This window comes from Benincasa hispida, chromosome 1 (assembly GCF_027475165.1).
Source record: "Benincasa hispida cultivar pf3 chromosome 1, pf3_genome.v1.1, whole genome shotgun sequence".
Taxonomy (NCBI): Eukaryota; Viridiplantae; Streptophyta; class Magnoliopsida; order Cucurbitales; family Cucurbitaceae; genus Benincasa; species Benincasa hispida.
The window spans coordinates 31,154,615-31,167,610 of NC_143478.1; the positions used below are offsets into that span (position 1 = coordinate 31,154,615).

The 12,996-nt window shown below is 33.5% G+C and overlaps 1 protein-coding gene, 1 long non-coding RNA gene and 1 pseudogene across 2 annotated transcripts; 1 reads left to right on the forward strand and 2 right to left on the reverse strand.

The window, feature by feature from the left end:
* Window positions 1–3,842: 3,842 nt before the first annotated feature.
* LOC120075754 (Glucose-methanol-choline (GMC) oxidoreductase family protein) lies at window positions 3,843–6,492 on the forward strand. Its single transcript, XM_039029435.2, is given in 7 exon segments — window positions 3,843–3,976; window positions 4,047–4,688; window positions 4,802–4,851; window positions 4,853–4,943; window positions 4,946–5,196; window positions 5,370–5,908; window positions 6,236–6,492. Coding segments are annotated over 7 exon segments (1,713 nt in total). The 5' UTR covers window positions 3,843–3,900; the 3' UTR covers window positions 6,300–6,492.
* LOC150038378 (uncharacterized) lies at window positions 4,626–5,474 on the reverse strand. The gene is made up of 2 exons (XR_016526477.1): window positions 5,336–5,474; window positions 4,626–5,237 (listed from the first exon to the last, which is right to left on the reverse strand). It is a non-coding gene; the product is annotated as an uncharacterized LOC150038378 (long non-coding RNA).
* A 315-nt stretch (window positions 6,493–6,807) lies between the features above and the next one.
* Window positions 6,808–8,476, reverse strand: LOC120075689 (pentatricopeptide repeat-containing protein At4g38010 pseudogene; annotated as a pseudogene).
* Between the last annotated feature and the right edge of the window lie 4,520 nt (window positions 8,477–12,996).

Below are 12,996 nucleotides of genomic sequence, written 5' to 3' on the forward strand. Positions count from 1 at the left end.
GATGCTTTGTTTGGTGGGATCCGTGGCTGTCTGTGGGGTCGATTTTCAAGATTTATGGGGACCGCGTAACTAATGATGTTGGCAGTTGTCGTGAGGCTAGACTGTCATATTTTTAATCCATTGATGGTTGTTGGCTTTGGCCATCGCTTTCTTGAAAACTTCTTGAATTGTGGGGTTTGGTTCAGGATGCGGAGTCGAGGGTGAGTGGGGAGGATTGTTGGGTTTAGGTATCGAGTGGTAATGGTCAGTTTACTGTTGCTAGTGCTTGGGAGAGTCTACTCCGAGACGTCCTAGAGTATCCTGAGCTCATCTAGTTTGGTTTGGGGGTAATATTTCGAGGCATTCCTTCTGTGCCTGGCTGGCAATGAAGGACAGATTAGGTACTCGGGATTGGTTGAGGAGGTGGGATCGAACGGTGGATGTTGCCTGTCTGCTTTGTATTGATGGGGTAGAGTCTCGAAATCATTGATTTTTCGATTGTGTATTTGGGAGTGAGGTCTGGGAGGGTGTGTTGCGTCTGTTGGGTTAGTCTCATCGGGTTGCTGGGTGGGATGTGGAGTTGAGATGGGTGTGTCGGATGGAGTCAGGTAAGTGTGTTCGGAGTAAGTTATTTCGAGCCTTCTGGTGTGCGTCAATTTATTATATTTGGCAGGAGAGGAATCGTCAGTTGCATGGCGAGCGTCCAAGATTGGCGTCTTCTTTGTTACAGTTTATTGTCTCTATGGTCCATGCACGTGCGCAGATTGATTTTCATGGCCTCCTCTGGCTTGTTTGTTGTTCGTTGTCTTTTGTTTCCCCTTGGTTTCTATGGTTCTTTGATTGTTCCTGGTGTAGGGTTTTTTTATTATGTTTACTTTTTGCTTGTGTTTAGTTTGTTCGTCTCTCTATTTTTTGTTGTTCTGGTTTAGGTTGGTTGTTTTGAGTCTTCCGGCTGTACGTTTTATGTAGGTGCTTTGTTTGCTATGATGGCTTGATCCGGGGTTATGGGATCTCTTGTTGTTGTATAATAATATTACCTATTAAAAAAAAAGTTTAGGGTTTTGAATGGATATAATTGTTGGTTTAGATTTTAATGGATACAATTTTATAAATTATTATAGCTTAAACATTTCATTTGTTCTCTCATGGGTGTCAACGTTTCCTTCATGTACACTTTAGAGACTCAATTCAAATATTTTAAATAACTTAATATTTTACTTATCGAATAAAATAACTTCATTAGTAATTTTGTTAGAACTAAACTAATATAAAATCAAACAAAAATAAGACTTGTATTGTAATTAATTTTCATCTTACTCGGTACTCAGCAAACTAATACTTCAACTCGAATTGAATGAAGACTTTAATAAGCAATTTCAAAATTCGTACCAAAAAGAGTGAATTAAATATTGCAGTTTTTCTTCCTTTTCTTTCCTTTTCTTTTCTTTCTTTCTTTCTTTCTTTTTTCCCATTTTTTTTTGAAGAAATTAAATATCTTAGTTGGAATTCTAGAAAAAAGTAATATAATCAAGCTTTTTTTTTAATTAATTTCCAAAAAAAATTCTTTAAATTTTCAAAAAAAAATTAATAAAATGAGATATAATTTAGATAACTATAATTGAGTTAGAACGGATGAATGTTTATTTTTTTTTTTTGCATATTGTAACTATAAATCTAAAGATGGAAATTTTAGGGGGTGTTTGGGAGTGAGGACTCTCCTAATACTATAATAACCACACTTTGAATGTTATTTCAAACCTCCAATTAACTATTGTCAACACTATTTCAAGACCTCTATTTGCTACTGTTTTTACTATTTTACAATTATCATTTTTTTTATATTTTTTACTATAATATTTACTATTTTTTTCTCATACTAAAATAGTTTACACCTCAAACACATATTATTATAATTCAAACTAAAATAATCTACGCATCAAACACAAACTATTATAATCCAACTATAATAATCAACTTCTTGTTCCAAACGGCCTCTTAATGTGTTAATTTTTTTTTTTTTTGAGAAAATAATATTTGATTTTTCTATTTTTTTTAACATATTTAATTTTTCAGTCTTAAAAACTGTTTCAATAGCGAATTTCAATATCATAATTATTTTGTTTTATTATTATTATTTTTGGAGAACACGTCACATCCAACTTGATACGCATTCTAATTTTGATAAGTTTAGTTAATAAATGAATTGGGATTCTAATGGATTCATTAATTACTTCAACCATTTTGTGGAGCAATTAACCAAAACAAACAGTAGTGACGATCCAACTTGGCACAAAGGAGCAATGTGATTGGACAACCTTATGGTCCATTCACACGTGTGTTTGCGTGTGACATGCTCTAAATTTATTTTCAACTAATTAGATTTCAACTACACATTAGCAATTAATTTCCATACCAAATCAGAATTTCCACCCATTATATTTTAGTCACATAATAAACTCGTTAAATTGAATATAACTCAATTGATATTTAAATGTGTTGGAGACCACAAAGTTCATAATTCAAATCCCCACTTTTAGAATCTAATTTCAAATTAGAAAATTAATTATATTTTAAGTTACCTAAATGAATACTTTTAAGATTAAAATGTTATGTGATTTGGTAAAAACCTATATGACAACTTTTGTCCTAGATCTCATTAGGATAGTAACTCTGAAAAAAATGAAGATAAAGTGGCAAATTACAAGCATTTTTTAGTATATATTGTGATAATGCTTTTGGCCTTTATTTCCTTCACCAAACTCCCTTTATGTACATGATTTTTACACTGGCATTAGATCGTAATAGTTAGGGGCGTTAAAAAAATCCAATGATTCGAAAAAATCGATCAAATAAATGAAAATTTTATGGGTTGGATTGGTTCATGGATCACCTAAACCAATCCGAACCAACCCGAATTTATTATTAATTTTAAAATATATTTTTTTGTTACTTATAACACAATTATTTATACATATATTTATTCTAATTTTATGTAATTCCAATATTTTTTTAATAACTTATTCTTCAAAAACTCTTAAAAGTAGTTTCTTTACATTTTAGAAAGAAAATTTGCATTATATAAATTGAAGTTGAGTAGTTAATCTTAATTCAATATATGAAAATAATTAAATTAGATTTTTACATATTTACGTTTTGCATATTTAAATAAATAATTTAATTAACCTGAACCAACCCAACTCAAATATTTCATGGTTGGGTTGGGTTGGGTCATTTTTTAATAAGGATTATTTGGGTTAAAAAAAAAATTTACAACCCGAACAATTGGGTTGAGTCTAAAAAGTCTTTTAACCCAACCCATGAACACCCCTAATAATAGTAACTTGAGTTTTACTTCTATATAAAATATAAAATTATTAGGAACCAAGTTGTAAAATCCATGAATTACTACATAACTCTTTTTTCGAAGCAGAAGAGAACTAAACAGCATGGATTCTTTGACAAAGAAAATTACTTGTAATATTCATAGGTTTGATGTCCCTAATCAAAAGTAATCGATAAAGACCTTATGTTATGCTAATGATTTCTTGAAAACAAACAAGTAAAAATATATATATTTAAAATCACTCATCCCGCCATGATCGCCCCCACTTGCACCATCAATTTGATATAAATATGTTGATGAGGGAAAAACAGGAAGGGCCTAAGCTTCTAATTTGACGGGAGGACACTGAATCTTTATATGAAGTGGTGATGGGTGTTGTTGAACTGTTAACTCTAGATGCTGCTTGTTTCTGATGGAAAAAGATGGCTAAGTGAGTTCTTTTTTGGGAGATTAAAGAGTGTTAGGAAGCTAAAATTTGGGGTTCTGAGTTATTTAAAGGACAGAAGTTGGTGGTGTTTTCTGTAAAACAAGAGACAGAAGATAAGTGCTGTAATTGTTTATGCATTTTGGTATTGACAATGAAGCTGTGGAATTTTTCCGAGGCCTTTGTTGCTGGTTTTCTTGTATTTTCGAGTTTCTCTTGCTCAGAGATCCGTAAGTTTATCTCTCTCCATCTCTCTATTACCCTTTTGCTCATTTCTTACACTATTTATACGTGTTGCAGCTCCTTATAGCATGTTTGTTAGAAAGGCAACTTCAGCTCCGCCGGTTGTCTACTACGACTACATTATAATCGGTGGAGGAACTACTGGCTGTCCATTAGCCGCCACTCTTTCACATGGTGCCACTGTTCTAGTTCTTGAGCGCGGTGGCTCGCCATACAGCAATATGAACATAACCCATATCAATAAATTTGCCACCACCCTATCAGACACCAGCCCCTCATCTCCAATCCAAGAATTCGTCTCTCAGGATGGAGTTATCAATGCTCGTGCACGAGGTTTAGGGGGTGGTTCGGCTGTGAATGCAGGATTTTACACCCGATCAAGTCCGCATTATGTGAAGAAAGCTGGTTGGAATGAGATTATGGTGAATCGATCTTACAGATGGGTTGAGAAACTGGTGGCATTTGAGCCACCAATGTTGGAATGGCAAGCTGCAGTGAGGGATGGTCTAACTGAAGTAGGAGTTCTGCCATACAATGGTTTCACTTATGATCATATCCATGGGACTAAGGTCGGAGGGACGAGCTTTGACAAAGAGGGATGCAGGCATACTGCAGCTGATTTACTTCAGCGTGCTATTCCCAAGAATCTTAAAGTTTATTTACACGCAGTCGTCCATAAGATCTTGTTTCAATACAAAGGTAAATTTTCAAAATGATAAATGACCAATAAGAAAATCACAAACTTTCATGACTCATTCGGGTTACAATAATGCAACTTCATGTCCATTCCATTATGAACATTTTTTATGCAGAAAGAAGACCTAAAGCTTTTGGAGTGATATTCAAAGATGCAAATGGTGTTTAAGCACAGAGCATACCTGAAGAGAAACTCCAAGAATGAGATAATTCTCTCAGCTGGGGCAATTGGAAGCCCACAGTTATTGATGTTGAGTGGTATGGGCCAGCCCGTCATCTTATGGCCCATAAAATCAGGTTGGTCTTGGACCAGCCCATGGTAGGCCAGGGAATGGCTGATAATCCAATGAACATACTCTTCATACCTTCGCCCCGACCAGTTGAGGTCTCTCTAATTCAAGTTGTGGGAATAACAAAGTTTGGCAGCTACATTGAAACAGCCAGTGGATTAAGCTTTGATCGTTCTTTGGCTCATAGACTCTCAGAAAGCTTTGAATTACTCTTCAATCAGGTTCTTGATTTTTATCATTGCAGCTTGTTTTCATTTTAGGCCTAATAATTGGTAAGGACCCAAGTTAAATTCAAAGAATTATTGGACTTGACATGTAAGAAAGCTCAATGCGTGAAGTAAAAGTAAAAGATTTACTTACCTAAATCAGAAGAGATTTTTTATGAAATGTGCAGAGTGACAAACCATTCACAATAGCTCCAGAAGCACTGGGGAGAGCAACTCTATTCATAGAGGCAACCTTAAGAGGTGGAATCATATTGGAAAAATTAATGGGTCCAAGTTCCACAGGTCACTTGGAGCTCCAGAACACTGACCCACATGACAATCCTTCTGTAACCTTCAACTATTTCAAAGAACCAGAGGATCTGAGGAGGTGTGTTGAAGGGATGAGAACAATTATAAATGTAGTAAACTCGAAAGCTTTTTCAAAGTTTCGTGATAGAAAGTATCCAGTGCAGACCCTTCTCAATCTGATAGTGAATTTGCCTCTCAACTTGAGACGTAAGCATGCTAGAGCTGCTGTTTCTTTGGAACAGTTTTGCACCGACACTGTCTTGACCATATGGCATTACCACGGTGGCTGTCAAGTTGGTAGAGTCGTTGATCAGGATTACAGAGTTTTCGGTATTGGTGCTCTTCGAGTTATTGATGGATCAACCTTTCATCAAACTCCTGGAACCAATCCTCAAGCTACCGTGATGATGCTTGGAAGGTGAGCACGAAGAAGTTGATAACATTGAACTTACGGAATCTTAAATATAAATATCCAAAAGAAATTGATATGAGCATTTGGGTTATCCTATGACATTGTTTCTGTTAACGTAAATTTGGACCCATATATAACTCATAATTTACGTTAACAGTTGCAATATCACATCAAGTCTTCATCATACTGGCTCGGGGCTCTAAATTTTCCTTAAAGTAACTTTTGTATCCAAGAATTTAATTTAAATATATCTATAAAAATTAGAAAGTTAATCGGTTGCCTTATTGCCCAGTAACTGGGACCTTACTATACTATGAATCTTCCATGGTGCAGGTATATGGGAAGAAGGATATTAAAAGAGAGACATTCTTTTGGAATGAAGCAGAAGAGAGTTTGATACTCTGGATTTCAGAGTTGAAAGTTGAAAAAGTAAATGTAGCATAATTATTTGTACCCATTTTCAATTGTGATTTGGAATTTTGCCCGGTCTGAAAGTTGCATAAATATTTTGTTACCAAAAGAAACATCGCCTATTGAAGAACCTTTAGATAAGAACCATCAAATGAAATATTGATGATCTTTTCCCATGAGATTCTTCAAGAGCTAATCATTTCAAGTTATTTTGTTAGAATATAAGATTAGAGAGAAACTAAAAAGAAGCAACTGCACACCGTAAATCATTAATCACCTACCTTGCTGCAAGACTTCCACTTGATCTACTAAAACTGCTGGCTGCTTTCTCATCTGTCATTGAAATAATTTGATTAATTTGGCATTTTGTCCACTCATTATTGAAAAATATTTCAGATGTCCTTCCTTCAAACTCCAACCCAACCTTGACTCTTGGAACTCCAAAGAGTTTTCTGGATTTAGTTTCTGCCTTTCATGAAAAGTTAATATTGTTCTTAGTTAAAAGCCTTTTTAAAATGAAACTGAAGATAGGGGTCCCCATCATTTTCATCTAGCTAAAAACTTCAAGATAATCTGTTACAACGTAGTTGTGGCTATACCAATTACCAGCAGATGAATCAGCCTACACAGGGTTAGGACTTGTTCTCCAAAAGACATGTCTGTAAATGGACCAGCAACCTATAATGGATGCATCAAATGGCATTCATGATAGGCAGAGTTAATGAGGTTTAACAATTTCTAGATTTCTTCAGTTTGGAGGTGGCTAATATATCCAACCAAAAACTCGTGAGCCTTACCATCCACCTCAATGACACTTGATCCAGATGCTTTTTTCACACCTCTTTCCTTCATCAACCTCCTTAATCGAGTCACAACAGACCATCTTTTTGGACAGCAGCATGAAGACTCCACTATTCTCTGGATCAAGTTCCAAGATGTAATCTTATATGTGATGAGAGAGCTCAACATTTCCAGCAGTTCTGCAAGCATCTAGTAGCACTCCCAAGATAAGCACATCTGGTCTGGCTTCATTGCCACGGTCCTTGCCAACTCCATAACTTCCTCCAAGAGTCCAGCTCGACAGAACAAATCAATCATGCATCCACGATGCTCCAACTTTGGCAACAAATTGTAAAGTTGACTATTCATATTGTTACAATACTTGCGCCCTTCGTTGACCATACCAGAACGGCAGCAAGCTGTTGTAATCGCTAGAAACATTACCTCATTAGGCTTGACACCATATATTATCATTACTTCAAAAAGATTTAATGCTTCATGCACAAGTCCATGCATTGCCAGACCGCATAACAGGGCATTCCAAGTGAAGGTATTTCTTTGAGGCATATTGAAAAGATTTGCAGTGCCATTTTGATTCATCCACATTTGGCATACATGTCAATAACAGCAATTCCAATTTGGATATCCCATTTGATTCCTCTTTGATTTATGTACTCATGGACCCATGTGCTGAAGTCAAAGGTTCCTAGGCTAGCACAAGCAGGGAGAACACTAGTTAAAATAATCCCATCAAGGCTAATACCCAAGGTTCGCATAATTGAAAACAGTTCCAAGTCCTCTTTTGGATGGTCACTCTGCACCAATCCAGTGATCATGATGGTCCAAGACACAATATCTCTCGTTGGAAGCTCGTCAAAAATTTTCTTAGCTTCACACAAACATCCATTCTTTACATACATATCTAGCATCGCATTGCCTAGTACTAAATCCAACTTAAACCTTCGCTAGATCACACCATGAGTTCCCTTCCCTGTGCACAAGTCACTCTTTCTTGCACAAGCAGTAGACACACTGACTAAAGTTGCAATGCTTGGCTCCACATCCATCCCGAAAAACAAAGAAATGGCCTTATCAAAATGCCCCGACTTCATGAACCCAGATATCAAACTGTTTCACGAAACAACATCTCGTACAAGCATTTCATCAAACACCTTACCTGCACAAGAAAAATCCCCACAAAGCTCCCAAGCAACGAATCGATGAGTTTTGTCCATAATGATCAGCCAAAATCCCCAACTTAACCATCATGCCATGAACCTGTTTGAAATTCATGAAGCATGTGTAAATTAAGCTTGATGCTCATAGACCAAATAAAGCCGCATACACTCTTACTACAAAGATGTTTATTTAACAAAGTTTGGCGGAAAGACCACCTTAGGTTCATTGGATCATCAACATCAACATGGATACACCTGTTTTTCTCATGAATGGAGATGGTTTCTCTTTTTTTTTGTTTTTTTGGCACTCAAAAAAGAAGAAAGAAGTAAGGAAATAACACTGATTGATCAAAAGATATTCTTCACCAAACATAAATGAAGCAACAGGATAAATGACCAAAATAGAATGTGTCTTAAAATAATGACCAAACTAATTTTGAAAATGGACTAATTTTGATACTATTTAAAATTGAAGGGTGGACAAAGATACTCTCACTACCAAATCCCTATGAATATGGTGAACTTAAAAAAATCTAACTTAAAATAGGATCTAATAAACTAAATCATCCTAAATCTCTCATAAATTTGAGTTCCAAATATGAATATTCTCAAGCAAATAAAAAAAGAAAATATATCAAAACTAACTTTAATTCTTAAAAAATAATATCAAAAAAAATATATATATATATCATTGAAACAAAACTAGATCTTTAATGGTTGAAAATAGAAATGAAAAGTTATAGCTTTTAGGTACCAACAAAATTAGTTAATCATGAAATATATTTAACTATAATTTAACTCAAAATTTAAGAAATAAATAAATAACTTGTATTACGTACTTTGAATCTTCAATCTTCATGAGTATGAATCATACATATACCTTGTATTAGTTGAAATTTTCATCATATTCCGTCACAAATTTTATTCTAAAAATAATTTAAATCTCACATACAGGTAATAGCTAAAAACTTCATCAAGCCATGCAAATGAAAATATTATATATTAAAAACGTCAACTAATCCACACAAAATACTTTCTTATACTAAAACCTAAAGTCTTTGATGCTTACTCCAACAACTTCCCCATAGATATACAAATTCTTCAAATGCCCAATTCATCTTTCATTCTAATCACCATCATTTGAAAATCTCACAAATTAATATGCAAAAACACTTTGAAACCTTAATTTAAAAACACATTACATACCTATAGGTTACAAGACATGGATTCCGGTCGTCACATCCTAATCCAAGGGCATCCGATAATAGGGGCGAAAATTTTGTGTCCAAGAAACGTTGTCATGGTTTTAGTCATGGTGTTCCGGTGTTGTATGAGTCATATTTTAAAATTGTGACCGTTGTTGAGGAAGATGAAGTTGATAATGCCAAAGAGATTGAAAATTTTGCTCGTTGTTAGAGATGGAAACTTAAAGAGAGAGAGATTTTGTTAAAAAAATCTAGAATTTGTAGGAGTAAATATGGAATAATCTAATGAGTAGGGGGTCTCTCCTCAAATACTAATGGCCATATTTCAGTATATTAAAAAAATGGACCTCTTTCAAAATTACACTCACATTTTGGCCATTCACGGTAATTTCTCAACATAATAAAACTTAGGATATTTGTAGTAGATAATAAAATAAGTGAAAAAAATCTAAAAATATATTATCATTTTAAAATATTTGCAAATAGGAAATGGTTGATTAGTCAACCTTTGAATTTTTTCTAATTTCTAATTTCATCCACCCTTATCTTGTCTTGTTATACACTTTCTTCCTTTTTTTTAATCTTTTTATTTTCTTTATTTTCTTCGATTTTTTCTTATTTCCTTTCTTTTATTTTTTTGTTTTCTTTCCTATATTGGTTTTTGCTTCTTTTCTTTCTTTTTTATTTTTTATTTTCTTTTCTTCTAGTTTTTGCTTCTTCCCTATCTTTTTTATTTTCTTTTCTTTTCTTTATCCGGTTTTTGTTTCTTCCCTTTTTTTTATTTTTTTAATTTTCTTTCATTTTCTTCCTCTTCCCTTTCTTTTTTTTTCTTTTTTTATTTTCTTTTCTTTTTTCCTTTTTACTTATTCCCTTTCTTTTTTTTAATTTTCTTTCATTTCTTCTATTTTTGCCTCATTTTTTTTTTAATTTTCTTTTCTTTCTTTAGTTTTTGCTTCTTCTCTTTCTTTCCTTTTTTTTTTTTTTTTATTTTCTTTCCTTTATCTAATTTTTGCTTCTTCCGTATCCAAGACTTGAAAGTATCCAATTCATAAGTGACTTAACACCAACAAACCAATCATCAAGTTTGATTATTATAACGAAAGTCTATCAGCGATAGCCACTAATATTTTCTATCATTGATAGCTTAATCTTTGATGGTTTTTTTCACAGTTAATGGTCACTTATAGAAGTCTATCGTTGATAGCCAACTTAGTGAATTTAATTAATAAAGTTGAATCTCGAACTAAACTGTATGTGAAATGCATAGAAGTTATTACTAATAGCATGTTTATATGATAGAATCTATCGACGATGGCATGTTATTTGATGGTAAAAAGGAATGATAGAGATTATCTCTAATAGTATATTATTAATGATAGAAGCTATCACTGATAACTACAATATAAGTGATATCAGTGATATCGGTGATAAAACTTAGGTGATATCCACATATCGATGATATCAATGATATAAAAATCAATTTGATTTAATGAAAGTCTATCATTGATAGCCACTGCTAAAAGCTATCGGTGATACCCATTGATTGAAGTTTTCAATGATAGTCATAGCTATCAGTGATATTCATATATAAGTGATATGACTTAGGTATATATCAATAAAATGAATGATATTAATGATATTGGTGATATGACTTGGGCAATTATTAGAGATAGTCATATAGACCTCTTATTGATAGACTTCTGTCACTTATAATTTTAAATATTAATCTTTAAAAGATGATAATTTTCCTTTAAAAGTCGATAACTACATATAAAAGTCTATCATTGATATCTACTGCTAGCCTTAGGTCTTAATATTTCAGGTTTGGTTCTAACTGATCGAGTATATCAATGATAGCCATTGAAAACTGATAACAAATAAAAAAGGTGATATTTCAAGTGTTACTATTTAAGGTTGTATTAATATTTCTCAAATTGAAAATTATCACTGATAGTAGCTATCAATGATAGTAACTGATAGTAGCTATCAATAACTATCACTAATAGCTACTATTAGTTGCTATCGTTGATAGCTACTATCACTAATAGCTACTATTAGTTGCTATCATTGATAGCTGCTATCAGTGATAGTTTTCAATTTGAGAAAAACGGAAGAAGAAGCATGAAATGGTGGGTTGCGTGTGGGCTTTTTGGTCAATTACCTATATAGTTATCACTGATAGCTGTTATCAGTGATATCTAGTGCTAATTTTGTACTATATCCCTAGTGTGTTTATCCTTGTTTTACGTCTTTTATTATTTTAGGTCTGATTGTTATTCATGTGACCAGCTCTAAAACTTAAAATTGTTGGGTTTGATGCCCTACATCTCGTAAGGTCCTATAGTTTGTAATTGTAATGTACAACATTTTATTTATGTTATAAAATATTTTATGTTTTATTTCAAAATTAGTTGCATTAACCACAAACCAATAAACCAACATCCAAGGTTATCTTGTAGCTTAAACATGTATGTAGAGATATACGGATGGAACATGTTTAAGTGGTGACCTAAAAGGTCTTTAGTAGATGGATAAGGTTGGATACCTTATCCTGGTGACACTATGAGTATGACCCACTTTGTAGGTGTTACAATTGTTATAAAGAGCTACAAATGATCTGATCCTGATTATTCATGTGAGAACATATGAGCGGGGATATCCTATATAAAGAAGTTTGTATAAGATCGGACCACAAAATGTTTAGTCTCATTATATAACGTTATTCGTAATAGATACTTACATTTCACCAGGATAACCAATAGATAACATAACCTGAATCTTGAGTAAGTTGTAAACTTCTGCTTATGAGGGCAGTCATTTGGTTTGTATGAGTGAGAGTGGCCAGATTGCGGACTCAACAAGCCTACCGTTTTGGGGATTCATCTGATTGAGGAGTTGGGAACACAGCTACACAAGAAGGAATTTACTCTTTCCCCAATGTCGGGGCAAGTAGATAAATTGCTCCTTTAACGACTGATTCCAGGGCTTGAACAATGTAGCGCCACACCCTCTTCTAGCTCGGGAGGGGTTTTGATCATAGTTAGACTATGATTTATTGTTCATTAGAGAGATCATGGTACTTAAGGAGTTAGATGTAACTACAGGGGTAAAACGGTAATTTTGGCCCTACTGTACTTACGAATAATTTGTGAAGGGTCATTGTATTTTTTACTTGTTATATCCAACGGACACAGAAATATATATGTAGTGCGAAGAGTGCAACTGATGGTCTTTAGTGGAGTGCTCTTCAGTTATTAGATGGTGAATAATTTAATTAAAAATTTTAATTAATTATTCATGTATCGTTGGAGCTTCAATTTACAAGTCCATGAGGTCTCGTTGGTAGCTCAACGGGATTAAATGAGAATCAATTTTTGGATTAATTTGAATTGTTCAAATTTATTGAGAGAATTAATTATATATGATATAATTGTTATAATGTATTTGATACATTATAATATAAAGTTTATTTGAGAGGAAATAAATATTTGAATATGATTGAAATATTAGTTATATGAAT